At 36.1% G+C, this 25851-nt stretch overlaps 1 protein-coding gene across 1 annotated transcript in view; it reads right to left on the bottom strand.

The window, feature by feature from the left end:
• The window catches only part of LOC129266529 (phospholipid transfer protein C2CD2L-like), a 44336-nt gene extending 18715 nt beyond the window's left edge, over positions 1 to 25621 (bottom strand). Inside the window, exons 1-11 of the mRNA XM_064104238.1 lie at positions 25589 to 25621; positions 22311 to 22421; positions 20331 to 20495; positions 19582 to 19699; positions 10591 to 10744; positions 9796 to 9866; positions 9327 to 9454; positions 8603 to 8777; positions 7588 to 7737; positions 6227 to 6262; positions 676 to 824 (exon numbers count right to left, since the gene is read on the bottom strand). Of these exons, the coding sequence (XP_063960308.1) occupies positions 676 to 824; positions 6227 to 6262; positions 7588 to 7737; positions 8603 to 8777; positions 9327 to 9454; positions 9796 to 9866; positions 10591 to 10744; positions 19582 to 19699; positions 20331 to 20495; positions 22311 to 22421; positions 25589 to 25621 (1290 nt within the window). The remainder of the gene's footprint in view (positions 1 to 675; positions 825 to 6226; positions 6263 to 7587; positions 7738 to 8602; positions 8778 to 9326; positions 9455 to 9795; positions 9867 to 10590; positions 10745 to 19581; positions 19700 to 20330; positions 20496 to 22310; positions 22422 to 25588) is intronic.
• Positions 25622 to 25851: the final 230 nt, after the last annotated feature.

Below are 25851 nucleotides of genomic sequence, written 5' to 3'. Positions count from 1 at the left end.
ACATCTATAGTGTGTAGAGCAGACAATGTAATTAGCACAGCTTCCAAATTAGGAATTTTTGTATTTACTGGAATGAAATTTGCATCTTGAAAAGATGAACAAATATATAAACTATGAACATAGAGATGGAATGCAAGAAATTTCACTTCTTTGTTTTTTTTTCTTTTCAAAATGAAAAATTCCTGATACAATTACCTTAGAAACAACAAATGTAGGTTGTGATTTTGCCTAAAAAATAGAGAGAAGTTAATAATATCCTTTTCCATCATTAACATCAGGAATAATAGAATGTGGTAGAAAATCTGTCATTTCTAATTATAAAAATATTATCTTTCTCTGCCCCCATCCTCTTACCAATATATCAATCCACTGCATCTATGTAACAAATGCTATATTTCTTTCCAGAATAAAATCTGAACAAAAAGCATTTAATTTTGTTTACACAAGGAATGCTAAATTACACTTGACCCAAAATATGTTAATAAACCTTTATGAAAACCTATGAAACACTCATGATAAATCGATTATCAAGAATAAAATGGATTCGAATTGAATTGAATGATCGAGAACGGATACAAATTCTGCCTTAAGTGGGATCTTATTCTTGATGATAACAAATTTTAAGAAATGCCAAGAGTAACAAACAAATTTAGAAAAGAAAAAAAAGAAAATTACCTGTGAGACACCGTGGATAATGAGAGTGCTTTTCTTTGTTGGTGTTTTTTGTTTGTTATCCGCCGACTCTGAGAGATGTCTGATGGCTGCATCAGCTACGGAGCGTGAACTTCTTTCCGTTGGGGGCGTGCTTGATTCTTGCCTGGTTTCTAGGAGGAAAAAGAATGCTCAAGAAATTAGTTTGTAGCTAGGTATAGGCACAAGAGAGAGGGCACCACATGTGAAAATGATAATGCCTATTCACTTTAAACATGGAAAAGACATCGCAGCTCTGTATGTATTGATCACATAGTGTCAATCAGCAATTTTTGCATGAAAATATTTACTCATTTTGTAAATTACATTACAAAAATTTTATAAAAATCCCATCGTCGATAAATTAAAGGTTTCATTGAAACCAAGTATTGAAGTTATACTAGTTATAAATACATCACTTAAACCCCCCCCCAAAAAAATATTCTTAATGCAAAAAGGGGGGAAATTCTGAAGATGGGGGGAGAAAAAGTAAAATTTAACCCCAAAAATTGAAAATGAAAAAAGGAGTAATTAAACAAAACAAAAATATTGATTTTTAAAAATAGAAGAATCTTGATATCGTTTTTTAAAATATCAATAATATTGATTACATAACAATAATTCTGAATGAAAATGAAAAAGAATGTGTGCATATACATGTGCAGTGTAAAAGCGTGCTGCAATACAAAAGCTGGAGCCTTGCATCATATTTGATAAAACACTACTATCCTAAGAAATGCCGATAATTAATACAAAATCATACAAATCCAGACAATACTAAAGGTAAACAGAAAGTGCTTAACAACAACCAAGTCTAGGGTGTCTGTTTACTGCACTAGAGTGATCAGTGAGAACACCATTGTCCATTAATTGCAATGATACGACCACTAGTAGGTTGGGGGGGCCTCGGAGGTCCCCCTCAACGATCGCACAATTTTTCTGCTGCGCAAAATTTTTTGACCGCGCCGCTCGCCAACTTTTTACTGATAAATCTTGTCTTTTATTCTCATTGTCAACCTTCTACCAGCTTTTAACAAAATACCTATAAATGCCCACACCTTTATCACTTCAGTGTATATCCACTTGGTCTAATTATTTTACGCCATCCACTTCCAGATCACATGCCCTTTTTCACAGGTTCATCATCTTCCCCTCCTCAAAACATTACCCATCCATCTCAAACCATTTCTCTTTACCACTTCCATAACAGTTTCTTCACAGCCCAACCTTTCTATGAGCTCACTTCCTTTTTCTTTGGATTAGATAACCTTCCTCCCAAATCCATTAACTCTCTTCCACACAGGAGAGTTTATTATTTATTTGGGAGGAAAGGTGATTTTGAGTCAACCGGTGTGTTAGCTCAGTTGGTAGAGCATCATGCCTCACAACCGGGAGGCTGAGAGTTCAGGCCCCGGCCGAATCAGACCCAAAAGACGTTAAAAGACGGGATATGATGTCATTCAATTTGTCATTCAACAATTCAAGGGATAGAGCCTCGTCGATCTGGCGCTGTACAATGGCTGCCGGGCCCACGATTCAATTGTAGAAAATAAAAAATTTTAGTAGTTTTATTTCTAAATTGAACAATAAAATGTTAGTTTCATCTTCATATTTTGTTTTAATTTTTTTCATGATTTCCTAAGAATTGTAGAGGTTTAACGGTACACCATGTACTCTTATGTGAACATGTGTCAGTCCAGAAATGTTTCGACAAGTGTGTTCTTAACATGTTATTGTTGTATTTTGCTCATTCTCCTACATGTACAGACGACAAGAATACACTTGCTAAAGCCCCAGTCACATATAGATCCCGGACCACCCCGGACCATCCCGGATCTGATCCGGGGTGGTCCGGGGAGAGATCCGTGTTGGCGCCTTGGGCATCCTTGGAGGTCCGGGGTGGTCCGTGTTGGTCCTTGAACGTCCGGGAGGCCAACACGGCAGTTTTTGACTGTCAAAAACATCCGGCGTCATCCGTGGACTGCCGGGTTGGCAAAGCCATCCGGGATGGTCCGTGTAGGTCCGTGTGGCTGCCGTGTAGGTCCGTGTAACTGCCGTGTAGGTCCGTGTGGCTGCCTGGAGTATCCTTGGCAGTCCGTGTTCTTTTTCCCCATCAAATCTTTACAACGCTATTTACTTTATGAACTTTTCAGGAGTTGTTAAACAGTTGACACAAACTTGCTTAATTTATTTATGATTAAATGGATGATTTAATGATTCATGATATTTTCTTACGCTTTGGAGATTGGCCCCAACCTAATATTTGTCAACTTAGTGCATGTATCAATAATTTTTTTTTTCTTTTTAATATTTACTCCAACTTTGTCTGTTATTACTATTTCACATTTCATTTTCTTAAAATAAATATTATGTACCTGTTACATCAAAATTGTACATTAAGTTTTATACCACTGCCCTGCATCGACAGTTATGCGTCATGACCTGGGCCTATCTTAATTTTTATTATGTTTTCTATTGACTTTGTAAATTTCTTTCCTTTACTGTGATTTCAATAAAGTGATATCAAATCAAATCGAAATTAAATTTGTCGTTCAATATTTAAAGTACTTAACTACTGTTAAAACAGTTTACTGCGTTGTATAAAAAACAGCGTTTTTACTGGTTAAGGAAGTTTTAAGTTTTGATATCTTTTTTAAAAACAACATAATATAATGTTGCGACAAGGATGAGAAAAAATAAATAAATATCAGCTCATTATTATGAGCAGATTTTCATTTTGCCGTGCTGGTCAATATAGCTGTCGTGTTGGTCATTGAGCTGACGTGTTGGTCCGTGTAGCTGACGTGTTGGTCCGTGTAGCTGACGTGTTGGTCCGTGTTGGTGACGTGTAGGTCCGTGTTGCTGACGTGTTGGTCCGTGTTGGTCCTTGTAGCTGACGGGTTGGTCCGTGTTGCTGACGTGTTGATCCGTGTAGCTGACGTGTTGGTCCGTGTTGCTGACGTGTAGGTCCGTGTTGCTGACGTGTAGGTCCGTGTTGACGACGTGCTCTGCCGGCATGGTCCGTGTAGATCCGTGTGAAGATGCCGTGTAGATGCCGTGTTTACAGTCATCAACATTTAATCCGGGGCAAAACGATCCCGGACCTCCCCGGATCATGCCGGCGTTGCCGTGTTGATCCGTGAGGATCCGTGTCTATATGTGACTGGGGCTTAGAACGTCAAGTTTGGGTGATCCTTTTCAATGGAGTTTTCATGATCCTCTTTAGGACCAACATATGCCTACAAAAGAATACATGGAATACCCAGAAACCTCTACATTCTTTTTTCCCTCGCCATTGAAACCTTCAGAAGTTACTTCCTAAAAATTACTTCAGTCGTCAAATTGGACCCTGACAATCCAAACTTAATGGACCGACATGTATATTCATCTCCTAAACCATGATAAATCTACTATATCTAAGGTTTGAATCTTCAACTTCCATGACATACTGGCTAATTACAGTTGTGCAACATTTACAGAAGAAAGATAGCTGAAAAACATAATACATAGCACAAGAAAGCATCTAAAGATCATCACTAAGCATCACCCATCAGATACAATGTAAAATGACAAGTCTAGATCAGAGACGTGCAGAAAGAAGATGCCTAGCGCTTGTGAACAACTTATTAGTCAGTGAACATGTAATATCTCGATGGTAAATACGTGCTTGAAATAGAAGAAAGCTGTTAATCAATGGAAAGCTTCAGAAGATTGTGCGAAATTCCCACTCTCATCTGCTACGAGCGTGGTAGGCTTGACATCTCAAGCTTTAAAAAAGAAAATGTAAACTCCCTGTCCCCTAAATTTAACCTATTTCATTTAACTAGCAGTAATTCATGAATGTGGGAGATACAAACTTGGTTGAGTTAAGCACTCTAATCCACTCCACGATATAGAACTAAAAGTAGCAAGATCAAGTCAAGAATTTTTTTTTTTAACAAGAACTTCCTCAAAGAACCCCAATGAAAGATGAAATCATTTTGCTTTAGACCTCATAAGATAAAAAAACTCTTAGAGAATTCCCTTTTCTTAGAAATTTTGTGACAGCAACTCGGTTGATTTTTTTTCAAACGAAACTGAAAACACAAGTTTTAAAATCTGTATATCAATAATTACATAAAAAAAGGACAAGTCCACCCCATCAAAAAGTTTATTTGAATAGAAAGAGATGATTTAACTAGCAGTAATTCATGAATGTGGGAGATACAAACTTGGTTGAGTTAAGCACTCTAATCCACTCCACAATATAGAACTAAATGTAGCAAGATCAGGTCAAGAATTTTTTTTTTTAACAAGAACTTCCTCAAAGAGCCCCAATGAAAGATGAAATCATTTTGCTGTAGACCTCATTACATAAAAATCAACTTAGAGAATTCCCTTTTCTCAGAGATTTTGTGACAGAAACTTGGTTGATTTTTTTCAAACCAAACTGAAAACACAAGTTTTATAATCTGTATATCAATTATTACCTTGAAGTTCATTATTGCCCCCCAACCCATGTGCACCCTCATAATCTCAGTTCACATGTTCAGTCAATATTGTTTCTGAAGATACAAGATTTTAATCATCACAAAGCTGAAGCTTTGAGATGCCCTATAAATAACATATTTTGTTATGATTAAAATCTTGTATCTTCAGAAACAATATTGACTGACCAGACCACACCAATGGAAAGGTGCCTGCTAATATGTGAAAACTAATAGTGCAATATCATAACTATAACAAAAGCTAAAGCCTGGCTCACACCTTTGCGTTTTGAGTTTGCGGTCAGCAACGTATTGCCCAAACATAGATAATCGCAGTCAGACACAACGCAATGCGATGAAATGAGCTGATACACAGTCAACACACAATCTAACGCAGAGGCCTTGCGTTCTAGCTCAGTAAGACAGTAGATTGACGCCTTTTCAAACATCCACAACTGAATGCAACCGAAATTCACAAGGGAAAGACAAGGAGCAATAACAATTGGAAGTCAGCAACTGCCACCAGGGATGTGCCACAACAAGCAACAGTGAGCGGCTTACGATTTACCTCGTCTTATCCCACTTTGGCTTGCATTACATTGCTTTACTGCGTGCAAGTTTGTACCAGCTCCGGCGAGCTCGTAGGCAAAGTTGTGATTGCAACCAAATATTTTGCTGCACAGGAATTTGCGTTAGGCTGCGTATGACTGTTTTTCGGCTAACCTAAGTTACGAGATAAAATGTATAGATTAAACGAGAACTTACCTGAGTTTGAAGTTTGATCTTCATTTCATGAAGTAACGGAGAGTCTAGGGATTATGTGCCCTACCCTGCCTCCCTTTGCCTCAAAGCTAAGATTACAGTCTTTACTATATTGATTGAGTTGTAGGTAAGTTACTGTTTAATCATAAGTTTCACTCTGGTTCCACTAGTGTTTTCAATACTGATTTCGCGCATGCGTAGCTCGTATCTTAAAACGCAAAGGTGTGAGCCACCATTAACAGTGAATTATCGAGATGACGGCAAAAAAATAGACATGAAAAGTGTTTTTACTGAACATCCAAACAAACCTCTGATTATAATGCTTGGACCAGGAGTTTGAGTAGCTGTTATTCCATGATGCAAATGGAATCATTATTATGAAAGTTAGATGATATATTAGATGAAATGATACGAAACACGGCAAACAAATTAATAGGTTATGAGATGTACGAAGATGCACCCATACCAGTATTAGATTGACCTATTAAAAAAGTCAGAAAATCATTTGACTTCAGGCATATTCTGATCCAAATCAAGAACTTTGTTTTTAACCTTTGTTGTTGTTTTTAAGGCAATTAATTCCACCTAAACATACATTGTAAAATTCAAATTTTGCTAAAAATGTTGTCCATGTTTTTTTGTTCCTATCTCCTGCTTTGAACTGCAAACATATTGATACCAGTAATGTCTTTCTTAATTCATAACCAAGACTTGTAAATCATTTTCAATTGGGAAAATTCTAACATGCCCTTTATATTTTCAAGAGCAACGAGGATCCCTGCAGTATTACATGATACAAAGATAGCCCAAAAGGAGACAATTTTAAGTAGAAAATTAAGCTAAATCACATGTTCAATAAAAGATACAGCCTGCAAACTTTAATCTAAAGTTGCGGATTCACTTTGGAGAGCCTGTAGTTTCACTATGGATAGCAGATAATGACGACATAAATCTGTAGAGGTTTAATTAATCAGCAAGTTTGATGCTCAATTCTATTATAACATCTTATGAATAATAAATGAAACGGTAAGGTTTCTTCCCCATTTAAGATTGACGAAATAATACAGTTTTATACCAAAAAAACACCTATAATGTTAACAAGATTTTAATATATTACCATACTTCAAATAATTTCAGCATTAACTTTTAATAAAACCCTGGGGGTGTTTCACAAAGATTTAAGTATGACTTAGAGTCGCACTTAAATGCCGACGCGTACACGATATGTAACGCGCAATCTGATTGATGGCTTCTATACCGTACGCAGCCGGGAATTTTGGTGCGACTCTAATACCTCGGTCACATTAGCTCTACGGCGGCCGTACGGCGAGTCAAAAACAGCCGTTTTAACATTTTTTTGTACCAGCTTCATATAGATGTTCTGAATAAAATTGAATCAAACGGCTGTTTTAGACTCGCCGAAGAGCAAATGTGACCGAGGTATTGGTCACACTTAAATCTTTGTGAAACACCCCCCACGGCTCAAAATGAAACAGACTTCAGAATACGGGGCTATGGTTACACCAGGCAGCAGAATCCAGGTAAAAGGAAGCAAATTTCACAGGTGGAAACCACTCTCATGAAATGTTCTTAACTCATTAACAGTTCCATATAACTCCAGCAAACTTTGCAACACAGAGGAAGGAATTCAAATGTCAAAGGTCATTACCTGAAGATGTTCTCTGCCTTGGTACATCCAAAGATTGAGTACCGGTAGAATGATGAGACCTGTCCATCCCGCCCTCACCGTCGGGATATACCCCCGGTCTCTGGGGGGTCGGAAGGGATGCTGCCGTTGTGACAACCCTCATTGGTGCTTCTATTGAGATAGATGAAAAATAATGAAGACTAAGATGGGTTAAGGTAGTTAAAATAGTGGAGGGTGTGACTAAATAACTGATGAGACCAGTCTGCCAGTCCTCAACGCTAGGGTATACCCCAGGGCCCCGTCTTACAAAGACTTACGATTGATCCAATCAATCGTAACTCTATGGAAATCCATCAGTGTCATAATTTTTTCTACAGGAAATTTGCAAAATGTCTTTTGTAAACAAAGGAGATCACATTAAATTGTCAAGAAATCAATCAATTTATGGATATACATTCATATCTACAATTTTTTGAAAAAATAAAATAAACATGCATTTTATGTGTTGACTTTGCTGGCTTTCCATAGTTGCGATTGATTGGACCAATCGCAACTCTTTGTAAGACGGGGCCCTGGTCTTTGATGGGTCGGAAGGGATGCTCCTGTCGTTACATCCCTCATTGGTGCTTCAACAAATATAGATTTTCAGAAAGAATGAAGCCTACAGAAAGAAAAGTAAATTTTGCCACAGTTACAATTGATACATTAATTGCAAATGAGACACAGAAGAAAAAGTCAATTTGCTACAGTTACAATTGATACATCAATTGCAAATGAGCCACAGAAGAAAAAATCAAGTTTGTTAGTTACAATTGATACATCAATTGCAAATTAGACACAGAAGGAAAAAATCAAGTTTGCTAGTTACAATTGATACATCAATTGCAATTTAACCACAGGAGAAAAATCAAGTTTGCTAGTTACAATTAATACATCAATTGCAATTTAGCTAGAAGAATATGCAATCGACTGCAAATTGCAACACCCCCTTAGAAACAACCTTAAAAAACAGTCCACAGCACAATCTTTCTCTTACCGTTAGATCCAGATCTCCTTTCCCCAGGCTTGGGCTTGGCTGTTGTCGTTGTTACCATGGTGATGACTGTACCGTCTGGGGCGATGCTTCTTGACGTCTCTACTCGCTTGGTGGGTGAGACAGGCTGTCTTGGTTTGATCTCGGTATTCTGCTCTGCCGACTCCATGAATAGGAACTAGACAAAAACACCAAAAAAAAAAGCATAGACAGATTTAAGAATTTGTCGTGTTGGTCAAAGAACGCGCCGAACAGCACACTTTCTTGCACCACATCAGACAACAAATTACAGAGCAAGTTAGCTCTCCATCCCACGTTACTCCACTCAGACCTTCAAATTAATACTCGATAGAGTCTGTTATCCCACTTTACAGTAAGAGACCCTTTGACGGACTCTCTCCATCTCACGTTACTCCTCTCAATGGTAAGATATGACTTATCAACCATAGACTTACAAAGAACACTAGATAGAGTCTGTTATCCCGCTTACCCATACGTTAAGAGACCCTTTGACGGACTCTCTCCATCCCACGTTACTCCACTCAATGGTACGATATGACTTATCAACCACAGACTTACAAAGAACGCTAGATAGAGTCTGTTATCCCATTTACCCATACAGTAAGAGACCCTTTGACGGTCTCTCCATCCCCTGTAACTCCACTCAGTGGTAAGATCAACCATAGACTTACAAAGAACACTAGATCGAGTCTGTTATCCCACTTACCCATACAGTAAGAGACCCTTTGACGGTCTCTCCATCCCCCGTTACTCCACTCAGTGGTAAAATATGTCTGCTACCTCGCATGTGCTCCAGAGAATCCACCGGCACCTGAGCCTCACCAAAGAACAAATCTAGAGAGAGGGAGAGATTGATTATAAACCACTGAACATTACAATTTTCCAGGGATCTCACTACCGGTACTACTGATTAATCCTGATTCTTCTGTATTTGGGATTCCTTGTTCAGTGATGGATCATCTGAATTTATTCATTCTAATTCACTGTGACGGCTTTTAAGAAGAAATGTAATTAACCTGCAAGTGTAAAAGTAGGCTAAAAAAAAAGAACATAACTGTTTTTATGTGTTTATATTATGTTGTTACTCTTTATACAGTAAAGTTCTTTAATGCAGACTGATTTTTATCAATATGAGCACTGAATAATGTTAACATAAAATTATCACTGAATCTTACCATCACTTCCTTTTTCGCTTCCCTTGTCCCATACTTCAAAGCGCAGTTCCCTTGAGTTATTATTTAGTTGACTGTGAAAAATAAGAAAAGGAGAGATTTGGAAATGTATCTCTAGCCTAGGTTCGCCACGTTAATGATTGAAAGTATATAAACATGATGGAAGCCATGTGTTGATATAGCGATCATCTACAGTATCAATACTGCTAATATCACTGTCGTCACCATCTTCATCAACAGCAACATCACCTTCCTCCCCATCATTACCATCATCATCAGCATCCTAATCCTCCTCCTCTTCATAGAAACTTGCAAGAGGTGTTCATCCAGGAATGTGTATCAACTACCTACATCTATCATCACAGTCCAGATTTCAAGATTACCACCACCATCATCATCATCACAATAATAATAATCATCAACATTATTATCATCATAATTATCGTCATCATGACCATAATCATTGTTATCACCATCATTATCATCGTTGTCATTGCTATTATTGTTGTCATGACCATCATCATCATCTTCATCACCATCATAATCATCATCATCTCCATCATCATCATCTCCATCATTATCATCTCCATCATCATCTTCAACACCATCATCATGACCATCATCATCATCACCGGCAACACCACCATCATCACTTACAACAAAAAGTGGCCACCCCAAAAAGGATTGGTAGTATTAACGATCGTGTTTGTGATCGTCATACCCATCACCATCGCTGTTATCAACATCATCATCACCACTACCACCACCATCACAATCACCACGACCATCATAACTTACAACAAGAAGTGTTCATCCCAGAACGGATTGGTAGTATTAACGATGGTGTTTGTCTTGTATCTCTGAGGCGGTTGATCTAGCATGGCAATGCAATATGGGTCGCTGCTGCTGCTGCTACCACCACTCCGAACCAACAAACCATTGGCTTTGATCACTGAAAAACAAAACAAAATAAACACATTGGGAACAATTTATTTATTGATTCACTGCGAAAATCAGTCACTAAAATTATAAAAGGCAGGACCATTTTTAATGAAAACACTCCCCCAAAACATGAGCCTGTTGCATAAAGACATACAGACATTGCAAATGTGCCAAAATTGTAACTTTTGATTTGATTTGATTCATATCAATAGCATTACATTTTTCATTACATAACAAACATGATATATTGATTACTCTTTTGCCATGGATCATAGAAAAGCAATATATTATAACTAACAAATATATTGTAACTACCTCAGAAACCTTGATTGTGATTAGCTGCAGAGCCCTGTTACCATTTTAGTTGCCATAATGGTAAAGTTACCATAGTCGTAACCCAGCTCAGCAGTGTTGGCAGGGTTATATTAGAGGGGAGCATCGAAATTTCATTCACAACTCTGAATGATACATGTTGGGCAATCTATATAATTTACAGGGGGATCATACCCACTCCAATGGCATTTCCTGGACTCCATTACACAACACTAATAGTAGTTGATCATAGTGCTGATTTTACAATTGATCATACACAATAGTCAATGCAATCAATCGTACAAATCATAGGTCTGCCTAACAATCAGTTGCTAAGCATTATGTTTTATACACGACTCAGGTTTAATCATCTTCTCTAAACAAAACAAAAAATATTTTCCTAAGACATTATGTATCATTTCCATTACAATGTCATTACAGGGCAACATCTTACAAAGAGTTACGATTGATCCAATCACCGTCAACTGTATGGAAATCCATCAAGGTCATAATTTTTCTTCAAAAAATTTGCACAATGTACTTTGTGAACAACGAGTAGCACACTGAATTGTCAAGAAAACGATAAATGTACGATTATACATAATGTCTAGAAAATAATTTGAATAAACATGCATTTTTCATGTTGACGTTGCTGGCTTTCCATAGTTGTGGTTGATCGGATCAATCGCAACTCTTTGTTAAGACGGGGCCCAGATAATACATGTAGTGCAAAGAACTCACAAGAAAAGAGTGATACACGTGAATGCTTGCAGAGAATAAAATATATGCGACATCGCCTCACATTCTAAAACATATATGGAATATCATAAAGAGCTGCGTATGGAAAATGCAGAGTTATGGTGCAGTTACATTTCCCCTACTGTCGCTGTTAAGCAAGCTGAAAACTGCAGTTTTGAAAGTTGTTAAAACAGGGGAGCGTTTCATGAAGGGACTTTGTCCGACAAGTTCTGTTTTATCCGACAATTACCATAGTAACAGTACCTCTCAGCCAATCAGAATCAAGGAAAGATGTCAGATCTGACAACTTGTCAGACAAAAATGTTGATGAAACGCTCCCCTGGTTGTTCATATAGAGATGCATAAAATGACTGCTTGCAAATTGCTGTGTGGGCACTGTAGGGAAAATATAACTGCAGCAAGAGAGAGGAGTGTCATGACTGAGTTTGGCTGCCTACCCAGCTACAGTACAATATATACAGAGGTAAGAACCACTTAGCAACCTATACAGTATAGTAGAAAACCACTTCAAAGCCTGATAAAAATCTAAGAGCCATTCTCGCTGGAATACGGATTGAGTGTACAAACCTAATGTATTATGCATGTTGTTGAATCCCCATACGGTCAGATAAAGTGATAGGGTATACACAAAACCCCTCTTACGTTGGCGAGTAATTTCCAAGTTAGTGAATGGAATTAAATTTTGAAGTGAGATTGGATGCCATATTGCAGCCAGCTACAAGTTTTATACAGTCATTCCAAATCTAATTACTTTTCATAATTTCATGAATGGGAAAAGAAGCAAAGTTCATTCAAATTCCCTAGTCCTTAGTACAGCACACATGTTTTAATTCACATTTCTTTTTAAATGACAAGTCCACCCAAACAAAAAGTTGATTTGAATAAGAAGAGAAAAATCCAACGAGCATAACACTGAAAATTTCATCAAAATCGGATGGAAAATACGAAAGTTATGACATTTTGAAGTTTCGCTTAATTTCACATAATAGTTATATGCACATCCTGGTCAGTGTGCAAATGAGGAGACTGATGACATCATCCACTCACTATTTCTTTTGTATTTTATTATATGAAATAAGGAATATTCTATTTTTCTCCTCATCGTCAAGTGAAAAAACAATTAATTCCTACTGAACATGTGGAATTAGCATTGTTTAATACTATATGGTCCAGTCAAGTTGGTCCTTATTGTCAAATCTGTAAAATATGAAATATTGTATAATTCAAACAATAAAAAAACAAAGGAAATAGTGAGTGAGTGACATCATCGACTCACTCATTTGCATGTCACTGAGTTGTGCATATCACTGTTTTGTGAAAAAATAAGCTAAACTTTAAAATGCCATAACTTTCTTATTTTACATCCGATTTTGATTAAATTTGCAGCATTGTGCTAGCTTGATTTTTCTCTATTTATTCAAATCAAAATTTTTCTGGGGTGGACTTGACCTTTAATGATTTTACACCTTTCATGATTTTGACTAGTGATGAATTTTATTTTTCTGTACTTTTTTTTGGGGGGGTAGAAATATTGCTCTTTGTGTTAATACATGTATGCATAAAGCAATAAAAAGCACAGGGAAATTACTTGCTAAATTTTTGACAGGAGGGATACTGTAATAAATGCGACGACTTAAGGACAAGTCCACCCCAACCAAAAGTTAATTTGAATAAGAGAAGAAAAAAAATCTTACTAGTGATGAATTTTATTTTTCTGTACTTTTTTTTTTGGGGGGGGGGTAAAAATATTGCTCTTTGTGTTAATACATGTATGCATAAAGCAATAAAAAGCACCAGGAAATTACTTGCTAAATTTTTGACAGATGGGATACTGTAATAAATGCGACGACTTAAGGACAAGTCCACCCCAACCAAAAGTTGATTTGAATAAAAAGAGAAAAATCAAACAATCATAATGCTAAAAATTTCATCAAAATTGGTTGAAAAATTAAGAAACTTATTACATTTTAAATTTTGCTTACTTTCACAAAACAGTTTTATTCACATCCTGGTCAGTATGCAAATGAGGAGACCGATGACATCATCCACTATTTCTTTTGTATTTCATTACATAGAATATCAATTATTATAATTTCTCCTCATTGTCATGTGAGACAAACATTTATTCCTCCCTGAACATGTGGAACTGCCATTGTTTCAATTTTCTGTGGTTCAAACAAGAGGGTCCTTATTGCCAAATCAGTAATAATTGAATTATTGTATAATTCAAACAATAAAAAAACAAAAGAAATAATGAGTGAGGGACGTCATCGATTCTCTCATTTGCATATCACTGAGTTGTGCATACAGTATAACAATTTTGTGAAAAATAAGCGAAACTTTAAAATGTCATAGCTTTCTTTATATTTTACATCCAATTTTGATGAAATTTCCAGTGTAATGCTTCTTAAATTTTTTTCTATTCAATCAAATCAATTTTCCTCTGCAGGGTGAACTTAACCTTCAAGCTGTACGACATGTAGGACACAATGTACATTACAAGTGCCTAAGTCATTATCAAATGTTGCACTCACAATGAGAATCAAACACAGAATGACGAAATTACAAAACTACTCATTGAACTGTGAAAAGGAATTAATGTGATGTGCACAGCATGATATAAACAATAACTGAAACCGGATTTCCCTCATCTTTTTGTTCTCTATCAATACATGTAGCATAATGAAATGTACAAGTAGTGCAATCAGAGGTATCTTGTAACCTATATGTTTATTTAATCTCCAGTTTTTGTTTTCAACTTTTTTTTTATTGTACATACATGTACATTGTGGTATTAACTGGACATGGCATCGATTTATCAGTACATTTTTTTTCTTTCTAATCTAATTTCAAGTACCTGCGAAAAGGTCTCTTTCCGGAGAATGGGTTAAAGAGTGTCATCGGTGTGCCATACACATGTGCGACAGAGTACGCAAAGGTGTATAAATATACAGAACGAAAGATGAAATGTTGAAAAAAAGATATGGCGACAGTCTGAAGGAAACAAACTAATACTGACTTAAGCAAAAAGTTGGACAGTATCATTAATTAGATATTCAAGTAACAACTAATAAATGAAACAAAATAAACTATAACTGGACAAAAAATTATGAAAAACCGATGAATCACTAAAAAGCAAGTGAACCAAAAATAAATAATAACTAATACTCAAATGAAGTAATAGATATATCAAACAAATAAACTAACTAATTTATGGTTTGATCAATCAATTGTTAAATAAATCAAATAATAAACTTAGTAGACAATAAAATAATCAGTATAAGAATAAAAAATAAATATCAAATGAAAAATAAAATATCAAAGAATAGATAGATGAATGAATGAGTGAGTGAGTGAGTGAGTGAGTGAGTGAGTGAGTGAGTGAGTGAGTGAGTGAGTGAGTGAGTGAGTGAGTGAATGAATGAATGAATGGATGGATGGACGGATGGATGGACGGATTGATGGATGGATGAATGGATGAATGTATGAATGTATGAATGAATGAATGAATGAATGAATGAATGAATGCATAAATCAATAAAAATAAATAAAACAATAAACTAATCTGCTAGTAGGAGTGGGCTATAAATGGGTGATTTTTGGTTTTACTGTGGGAACAGTTTTTTTGTGTTCCTTTTACCTTATCTCAACATGAAATGACAATATTTTTTGTCTTGGGTCCGAGAAAAAAGTGTGCCGGGCCAAAATCCAAAATGGCCGCCAAAACCCCCCAAAATCACAGTTTTGGCCACAACTTTTTTATTTGGTGGTCAATTTCTCTGGTTTTGGTGTCTATTCATATGTTTTGGGGGGCAGGCAATTTGTTTTTCCTGTAATTAGTACTTTTAAACCATTATTTGTAGAGTTAAAAGGTAATTATACCTAAATTTTCCCATTTTTGTAGCCTTTTTTCAGCCAAAAAGTGGGTTTTATCATCCTGGGGTTCTGGGATATTAGATGGTACGAGGTCAACAATAGCAAGCAGCTTCATATATCTATATTGCTTTTATTCCTCCACTTTGGGTTTTACGGATATTTGTGAAATATATCTTATCAAATAAAAGAAAATGTCATTTATCCATAGGGGCTATACGGTGTACAATGCACTGTACATATGTACTACACTGCATATATCCATGCATTGACCACCATGGCATATGTCAAGGCCTGTATATAAACTATAGTGTCATAGAAATGAGCTTCAATGGTTTAGAATTAGATTGTGAATTTGATTCCTTGTCAGCTGATGTACATGATGAAACCAGCAACGTAAATTGCACTTAAATATCACATACATGTATATATCATATAGGTACAACACATTTTTAGCCATATCTTCTTCATTTGGAGGCTTTTTTTACCTGGTTCTGGTGTCTAACTGGCCTGTAGATGTTTATGGGGTCAGGTAACTACTAGTATCATGGTAACGCTTATCAACAGCCAATCAGAATCAAGGATTGCATGCAAGTTACCATTAAGTTAAGTTAACATAATGGTAAATTTTTATGCAACGGGGCCCAGAAAAGCTACAGTGTATATTACCTCTCTCCGCCCCCTGAATAACGTATTTGACAAAACATGTCCTCAATTTTTGAGACAAAACATATCTTCAATTTCTGAGGCATCTTATTCTAAACCTGAGAGCTCATTTCTATGACACTATAGTTTATACAAGCATTGTTATCTGTCATGGTGGCCAATGCATTTATGCAGTGCAGTATGTATGTACAGTACATTGTATACTGTATAGCCCCAATGGATAATTGAAATTTTTTTATTTAATAAGATATATTTTACAAATATTCGTAAAACCCAAAGTGGAGGAATAAAAGCAATATAGCTATATGAAGCTGCTTGCTATTGTTGACCTCATACCATCTCATATCCCAGAACCCCAGGATGATAAAACCTACTTTTTGGCTGAAAAAAGGCTACAAAAATGGGAAAATTTAGGTATAATTACCTTTTAACTCTACAAATAATGGTTTAAAAGTACTAATTATAGGAAAAACAAATTGCCTGCCCCCCAAAACATATGAATAGACACCAAAACCAGAGAAATTGACCACCAAATAAAAAAGTTGTGGCTAAAACTGTGATTTTAGGGGGTTTTGGCGGCCATTTTGGATTTTGGCTCGGCACACTTTTTTCTCGGACCCGAGACAAAAAATATTGTCATTTCATGTTGAGATACATTACAAGGAATAAAAAAAAACTGTTGTCATAATGAAATTACAAAAAAAGTATTTTTGACCCATGTATAGCCCACTCCTACTGCTAGTTAAAAATCAATGAATCATTTAAGTTCAAAATAAATAAATTTCTCAAGAGAAGATATAGCCCGCTTTGATGACTGAATTGGAAGACTCACCTTTGACTACAAGGCACATGTTAGAGGGGGCTTGAAATAACATGAAATAAATTAATAGCATTATTAGGAGGACAAGTCTTAAAGTCATCTGACCAAACATTTTAATGCCCGATAGGAAAGCCTGGATGCACTTTGTTCATGATGCTTGAGTTGGCTTCATATGATACTCGTAGTACATGTAGGAGAAGTAATGGGCTTGCATCAACTATTATATTTACATGAAAGTGCAATGTTGCATGCACATATTCTTAATATTATTTTGTAAGATGCAATTAACCCTTTGCGCGCTGATGTTGCAATTTTGCATATTCGTACAATTAAATTCAACAATTGTAATAATTAGTTTTCTACCCTATCTTCAAATTAGATAAGCTAATAAAAGGCAGTAGTTCTTGGATAACATCTATATAGTAATAATAATAAGTATAAATGGTGCAATATGGATATCTTGAATTAAAGAAAATAACATGGAAACAATTGTCATTATTATCCCCCCAAAATTAATTCAGCGTGCAAAGAGTTAAAATGAGTTAAAGAGAAGTGATGACTGTCTAATAGTGTACATACACCATTATGGTAAAAAGGTGCTTTTTAGTTCCTAAAGTTCCAAATTAAAAATTCTATAGGAATACATATTTTTGGAATATTGCTCCAACGCTGGCAGGGGCGGATCCAGGTTTTTATAAAGGGGGGGGTTAGGGTGGTATGCGAGGGAGCGTAGCGACCGAGTCCAAGCGAGCGGAGCGAGCGAGGGGGGAGGGTGTGGGAGGGGGGTGTCCCCCCTCATACAGTAGGGAAAATTTTTGAAAATCTGTGTGTGAAAATGGCGTTTTCTTGCATCTAAAACACCACTCTTTTTGGTATAGAGGTCGTTGCCAAATTAACCCCCATGAAAATTTGTAAAATTAAGTTGCATTATTTTCATTCCCAAATATTTATTTTTCATCCCCAAAGACTTCAACAATCCCCCAATTTTTTTTTTTTTTTTAATGTGGGGATTTTGGGGATGAGAATCGGCAACGCTGGCCTAGCTTGTCACTTCGGCGGTGGCCCGTGTCCTCAAAAAAGCTGATGGGGGGGGGGCAAGGGACTCTGTGACATTTGTTCGCCCAACCCTCCCCCAAAAAGAAATAATAATAATAATAATAATAATAATAAATGAAATAAATACATAGAAATAGAATAAAATAAAATTACAAGTTTAAAAAAAAAGATAAGATTTAAAAAAAATGGTCCCCGGATTTTTTTTTTGGGGGGGTTGCAACCCCCCCAACCCCCCCTCTAGATCCGCTTCTGGCTGGCCTTGACTTTTGGTCTCTACATTGTACAGGGAGTCTGCTCTGAAAAGGGTGATTACATGCATGAGTATTCTTCAAAAGAACTACCTACTGTGAGCTAAATAAATAATTAGGTAAAACAGTTCCTGAATGACATTATCAGACTTTTCAAGGAGGCCCAATTACTGTATATCATTCCAAATCTGATCAAAACATTTAGACACTTGTGGAGCGTTGTGGCCCAGTGGATTAGTCCTCTGACTTTGAAACAGAGGGTCGTGGGTTCGAATCCCAGCCATGGCGTAATTTCCTTCAGCAAGAAATTTATCCACATTGTGCTGCACTCAACCCAGGTGAGTTGAATGGGTACCCGGCAGGATTAATTCCTTGAATGCATGAGCGCTGAGAGGCAGCTCGAGCTAAAGCCGGGGTAATAATAATAACAACGTGCCTCGGATTAAAATATTTCTAGATAGATGGCGCTTTATAAATACCTATTATTATTATTATTATTATTAAAATGTATCAAAATGTGAGTTGAACATGTATAATAGATTTCCATTCATATATGTGAACAGATTTCAAAACTTTCAGCAAGCGCACATGTTGCCTTTCAATTTAGTCATCATGCAGTCATGTACAGTAGCATTTAACAAGGGATTCCAGACGCTGAAGCTTTTGGTCCACTTCAGACGCCAGTTTGCATCTATTTCCTTTCCCCTTGACGTATGGTTCCGAGGTAGGTTTCAAACTCCTGACTACTTTCAGTTGCTCTCTGAAGGCATATTTACATTTTGATGATGTAAAGGATTTGAAGGGTTCTATTTTAATAGCGCAGACTGTCCATGTTGATATTTTGGACATTGTTTGAAGTAGCTAACACCAATTCAGCTCTTTCTGGCTGTTATTCACAGCACTATATCATATTCATCATTTCACTCAGCAATATCCTTCTAACAAAGTAGTACTGACACTTGAACTATAACGACACTCCCTCCATGAGCATCCTTCCTTGCTCAGACTGCGTTCCTATTTCACCACTATACACAATGGCAAGCTTACTGTAAGAGTGTGAACACACCAATGATTTTACACTGTAATGTCAATTTAATTAGGAGCCCTGTTTACCTTTGACTAAGAGGCGCGTTTCTGCCAGGGCAGGCGGTTTAGATGACACGTGGTTGGTACTGGAGGGTACGATGGGTGTGTGGTATACGGCTTGAGGCATTCGATTTGTGTTGTTACTCTAGGAAAATGAAAGGAAAAAAATACTTATCATCATCCTGTTAAATCCACTAGAAACTTGGCTGATTATGCTATGATTTTCCATAGACCCCAACCTACATGTAGGCTAAGTATCTATCTGATTTCATTCATAAATCAGAAGACTGCTTTTAACGCTATCTTTTCTTGTTTAACTTCTTGTCAACAAGAAGACTGTTTCACGAATGTTGCCAGCACTGAAGAGTAATCGTATTACCAGTGAAACACCGAGTGATTCCCAGCAAATCAGACTCCTGGATAAGTTCTTAGATCCCCCTGAAAAATTTCCATGAAGACAATTAAAATATTATGATGAATCTCAAATTAAAAAAAAACTGGGGTGTACCACAAGGAATTACATTTGGGCCTATACTATTTTGAAACATTGAATACACATCACATTTCTCAGAACCAAAAGATATCAGGGTACATCGAAAAAGATATTCCCATCCCTACACCAAAAGTAGAAACTTAAGGGAACAGAATCCTGTTATTACTGAACAGACAAGCTTTTAACTGATATTATGAAAATACGGCACTCCTAAAACAAAAATTTCTCCCCTCAGGAAGAGAGAAGAAAATCCTTGTTTGATGAGTAAGTTATACATGTATACCATGGAAGGATATGTTGGTCTGGCTGTGTTCGTATGGATGGCATTGGTGGCAGTTATGATATCTCTAGGTAGCGCCCTCATGGGCAGCGAGAAGTTAAAGGTGGCGGCCATGATGGCATTGCGGAGAATCTCCTCCACGATGACAAGGTCAACTCCATCATTTTGCTGTAATATAAAGATAACGAGAATGATTAGCAACCATAATAGTAGTGATGGTATTAACTTCCTCTTTATAACATGAACAGTGATAAATCAATTTTTTTAGTTTCAGTTTCAGTTTCAGTTTAGTTTATTTCCATAATTCATATACAGACATTTACATGCTTTACATGAGTATAACATAATTATCTTGAGTTGAAATAAATGGTTCTTGAGACAGAAATTATACGCAATAAGAATTTAAATCAGTGAAAAATGGAGGGGCCTAAGTTGAAAGCAGAGCTTGTGAGTTATAGGCCCCAAATGGAAGAAGGAGATAAGATATAAGGCTATATAGTCATTAAAAAATAAGGTAAAAGAAAAGCAAAAGTTTATACAGGTATAGTGAACCAATTGGTTTAATCACATCTGTAGCAGGTAACAGGGGACTGCTTTGCAAATATTTAGGTCTGTCTAATATTACTGATTACTGCAGTAGCGCACATCTTAATTTTTTAGGAAAGATCACTGCTCCAAAAGCAATTGGTGGAGTACTCATAAAAAATAATACTCAATAAAAACAATAATTAAACTTTTTATACAGAAGAAATCTATTATCACTTAATGTTTGTTGTATAAAACAAATCATATTTTGAAGAGATGCAGTTTTGAATAGACAGCTAAGATCATAGAGTAAAATATTCGTCTAATAGTTTGTTTTTTAATAGCAACCAAAGGAGTTAAGGTTTTATAAAAGGCAATTAATAAATCACTCAACATTATGACAGTATTTTCATATTTGATTCTCTTCAACCCTTTCACTAGTCACTGTATAAAGCCAACGTGAATCCAAGAATTCAGTTGTCAACTGATTAACCCATTGCCTACTGGAACTAGGTGTTCCCTGTACAAAGCCTATGGAAATTCAGTATTCAAAAGATTAAACCATTGCCTACTGGAACCAGGTGATCTCGGTACAAAGCCTATGGGAATCACAGAACTCAGTATTCAACAAGTTAACCCATTGTCTACTGGAACCAGGTGATCTCTGTACAAAGCCTATGGGAATCACATAATTCAGTTGTCAACAGGTTAACCCATTGCCTACTGGAACCAGGTGATCCCTGTACAAAGCCTATGGGAATCACAGAATTCAGTTGTCAACAGGTTAACCCATTTCCTACTGAAAGCGGGTGATCCCTGTATAAGGTCTATTTGAATCACAGAACTCAGTAGTCAACAGATTAACCCATTGCTTACTGGAACCAGGTGATCCCTGTTCAAAACCTATGGGAATCACTGAATTCAATATTCAAAAGGTTAACCCATTGCCTACTGGAACGAAGTGATCCCTATACAAAGCCAATGTGAATTACAAAATTCAGTACCAAAAGATTAACCCACCCCCTATTGGAACCAGGTGTTCCCGGTACAAAGCCTATGGGAATCACAGAATTCAGTATTCAAAAGATTAACCCATTCCCTACTGGAACCAGGTGATCCCGGTGCAAAGCCTATGGGAATCACTGAATTCAATATTCAAAAGGTTAACCCATTGCCTACTGGAACGAAGTGATCCCTATAAAAAGCCTATGGGAATTACAGAATTCAGTAGTCAAAAGATTAACCCATTGCCTAAGTACTGGAACCAGGTGATCGTGGTACAAAGCCTTGGAAATCAATGAATTCAGTATTCAAAAGATTAACCCACCCCCAATTGGAACCAGGTGATCCCTGTGCAAAGCCTATGGGAATGACATAATTCAGTATTCAAAAGGTTAACCCATCGCCTACTGGAACTGTACAAACCAATGAGAATTCCAGAAGCTACATGTAGCTTACCCTTGTGTTTGAATTCTTTTGTGGTTTGATGTTGAGTTGAAGATCAGGTCTTCTGTCCCAGTTTGCTGTGAGGTGCCATTCTTCACCGAATCCACGCACCTGACAACGAACCTAAAGAAACAAATAGAAAAATATAATTCTAATGAGTACCTTTTGATAGGAAATAAATATCAAAATGATATCATGACAGAGTGAACTTTACAAAAGAGAAACAGATACAACAACATGTGCCCTCTCACGCCAAAACCACCAATAAGCCCCTAAAATGAATTTTAAGATATTTATTGGAAATGAAAGAGCACACCCTAAGCTTTGAAATGATGTATAACTTGTCAAAATTAGTCAACAATAACTCACACAACTACTTGATTGAATGTAGAAGAAATTAAGTGGGAGTTTCAAAGATTATTAAAAAAGGAGAAAAATGATTTGAAGTCTGTGCTTCACCCAAGCATGAGATGTGCACACTGTACAAATCTCACTAAAACCTAAAGTAGTCCACAAAAAATTGTGTCAAACTCTTGTATCTTGTTATTTTACTGAACTTAACAACTTCAAATTTTGACAGTAAGAGAGGAAAATACTCTTTCAGATAACCTCATTTTCTCATTCTTACTTTCAGATTACTATTTTGGCAAAATCCAGAGATTCTTTCCGGGCGGGCGAGTCATTATTGATTTGGGGTGGCTGGTCCAAAATATTAAAGGAGAAAGAAACTCTTGGAGCAAGTTAGCTTTTGTGAAAGCAGAAAAATCAAAGAATAAGATCAACAAAAGTTTGAGTAAAATAGTCCAATAGCAATAGAAGAGTTATGAGCATTTGAATGTCGAGATCACTAATGCTATGGAGATCCTCCCATTGGCAATGCGAACAAGATCTGTGATGTCACAGATGAACAACTCTCCCCTTTTGGACGCTGAAAATATACCCCAAAACATCTCTTTTTGCTCATTCTAATCATATGACAAACGATTCATCAATGATATAATGTTGTGAAACCTCTGTACTTGTCCTCTCATAAAGAGAACACCTCACCTTGTGATAGACTCTATAAAAGTGAGAATATAAGTGAAATAAGTACTAAAGTAATGAGGGAGTTGTACGTGTGTGACATCACAGATCTTGGTCGCATTGCCAATGGGAGGATCTACATGGCATTAGTGATCTCAATATTCAAATGCTCATAACTTTCTTATTATTCATTCAATCTTCCTCAAACTTTCAACAATATGTTTCTTTGATGTTTCTCTTTGATATGGATTCAGCTGGTTTCAAGGGTTTCATTCTCCTTTAAGTTATTAAGAGTGAAATATCACTCTTAATAACATAACAAATTATCTATTCAAAGGTTTGGGAAATAGAGAAAATACATGAGGTATTGCATGTAAGTCAAAATTTAGAAATCGATTCTTGATACAATATTGGTGGTATTATGAGTGTTGGGTGTTTGTGGTTTTTATGTGGTTAGAATTATGGTTTCAGATAAAAGAACGATTACAACCGCAAATCAACACATAGTTCATTACAAAACAGAAATAAATTGACTGAACAAAGATACCAATGCACAAGATGTACAAATTATATGAATGATTTTTGAGAAAAGACATGAAAAGACAATTGGACTTAATTGCACAGCTGCTATAATAATAATATATTCTGATGCACATTTACTTGAACAATATCCATTTGCCAATGAAAATACCTTGATGAGCACTAGAAAAACTATTTCGAACAAAATATGAAGATTAAAAACAAGAATTCCAAAGAGATTAACAAAGCTTTAGTGTATGTATCTTTATTTCAAATAAACAAAAATGGAATATGAAATTTTGTACTGTGATGAGAATTAAATGTGTAACTTCAAATATCAAACCAATTTTTGAAAACAAAAGAATATCATAAGACATTTCTTAATCAAACCAATGGTGTGAAACGAACAATAAAAATCATCTCTAATCATTTTCAATAGATGATCATATCCGAGTGATAAAACAATTTTTAGTATTAAACACAAAACAATGTAATAATTCTTCTGACTTGGACATAGGCTAGCTGGGATACACCCTTGAAAACAAAAACAAAAATAACTGTCCCCGAGGTGAACTTGAAAACTGCATTGAATTTGAATTCATGAATAGACCGAGGGTAAATAAAGCGATAATTCAACTCTTTAGGAATTCATACCATTGGTGTGAGTGGATTGAGTATGTAACTGTAGTGTTTGACCTTAGCATAGGAGAAGATGAACTACTAGTATACTGCCCAACTCTGGCAAAAGGAAGCAAGTGACATATATCAGTCAAATTTAAGTTATTGCTGTTTCTGAAACCCCCTTCGTATATTGCACGTTCAGGCAAAATTTGGGAAAAAGAAATGATTGAAAAAAATCACTGTTGAATTGCATTGTGCCTAATTAAATGACGAACACAAATTGCTCATTTACAACAAATTACACTTTTGTAACTTGCTTCCTTTTGCCAAAGTACGGCAGCATAATATAGTTATTCACACACATGCTACTGTTCGCATTATTCTACATTATCGCTTCAAAAATTGTTTGAGTTTTGAACAATTTTTATAGTTTAGTGCAAAATTTGTTAATATTTTCTCAGAGTTATTATATACTGTGGAAGATTTATAGTATATGCGAACTTAACATAATCTTCATTTTAATTTTAGGGGTGTAGATTTTTTTTTTATTGTGATATCAGTATTGAAATAATCTTTATGAAAGAAAAGCCAAAAAAATGGCTAAAATGACAAAGTTACAGTTTTATAAAATGTTAGATGATGCTCCAGTAAAATCCATATTGACCCTATACCAAGGCATCATAGATGCAGTAACCCTCTTCATACAACAGTCAATCTGCACCAAACAGTAAACTGCAAACACAATAGTGTTAAAACTACACCAGTGTTGAACTCATGGTGTTAATTGCCCACCATTGGTGTTTTATTACAACATACTCTGTTTTTTATCCTAGTTGGTGTTATGCTCTATCCCCATGATGCTAAAAATACACCAGAGTAGATTTCATGGTGTAATTCCAACACCATTGGTGTTTAATTTTATTACTACGCATTATATTTTATAGTGCTACCTGGTGTTATGTTCAATCTCCATGGTGTTAAAACTACACTTAAGTTGAATTCATGGTGTTTGCTGAATACCAATTGGTGTATTATTACAATACATTATCTTTAGCACTACTTGTGTGTTCAATCTCTATGGTGTTAAAATTACACCAGTGACTACATTGTAAATGGTATTATATTACAACACATTCTATTTTAGCACTACTTGGTGTCATCTTTAATCTCCATGGTGTATTGTTAAAACCTGAGTGTAGTTCTCTAAGAACATTGCTTGGTGGTGTTAACACTAGCACTACTAAACACCAATCATTATATTACAGTGTACACACAAACCCCATAGAGCTTTCATTTACCTGGAGAGATACAAGTCAACACCCACGGATGTGGAGTGGATTAAATTACCTCTGTATTGAAAATCCATTTAACCACAGTCAATAGTGCATGA

This window comes from Lytechinus pictus, chromosome 8 (genome assembly GCF_037042905.1).
Source record: "Lytechinus pictus isolate F3 Inbred chromosome 8, Lp3.0, whole genome shotgun sequence".
Lineage (NCBI taxonomy): Eukaryota > Metazoa > Echinodermata > Echinoidea > Temnopleuroida > Toxopneustidae > Lytechinus > Lytechinus pictus.
Note: the sequence above shows the minus strand (reverse complement) of the source record. Positions and strands in the feature narration are given on the sequence as shown.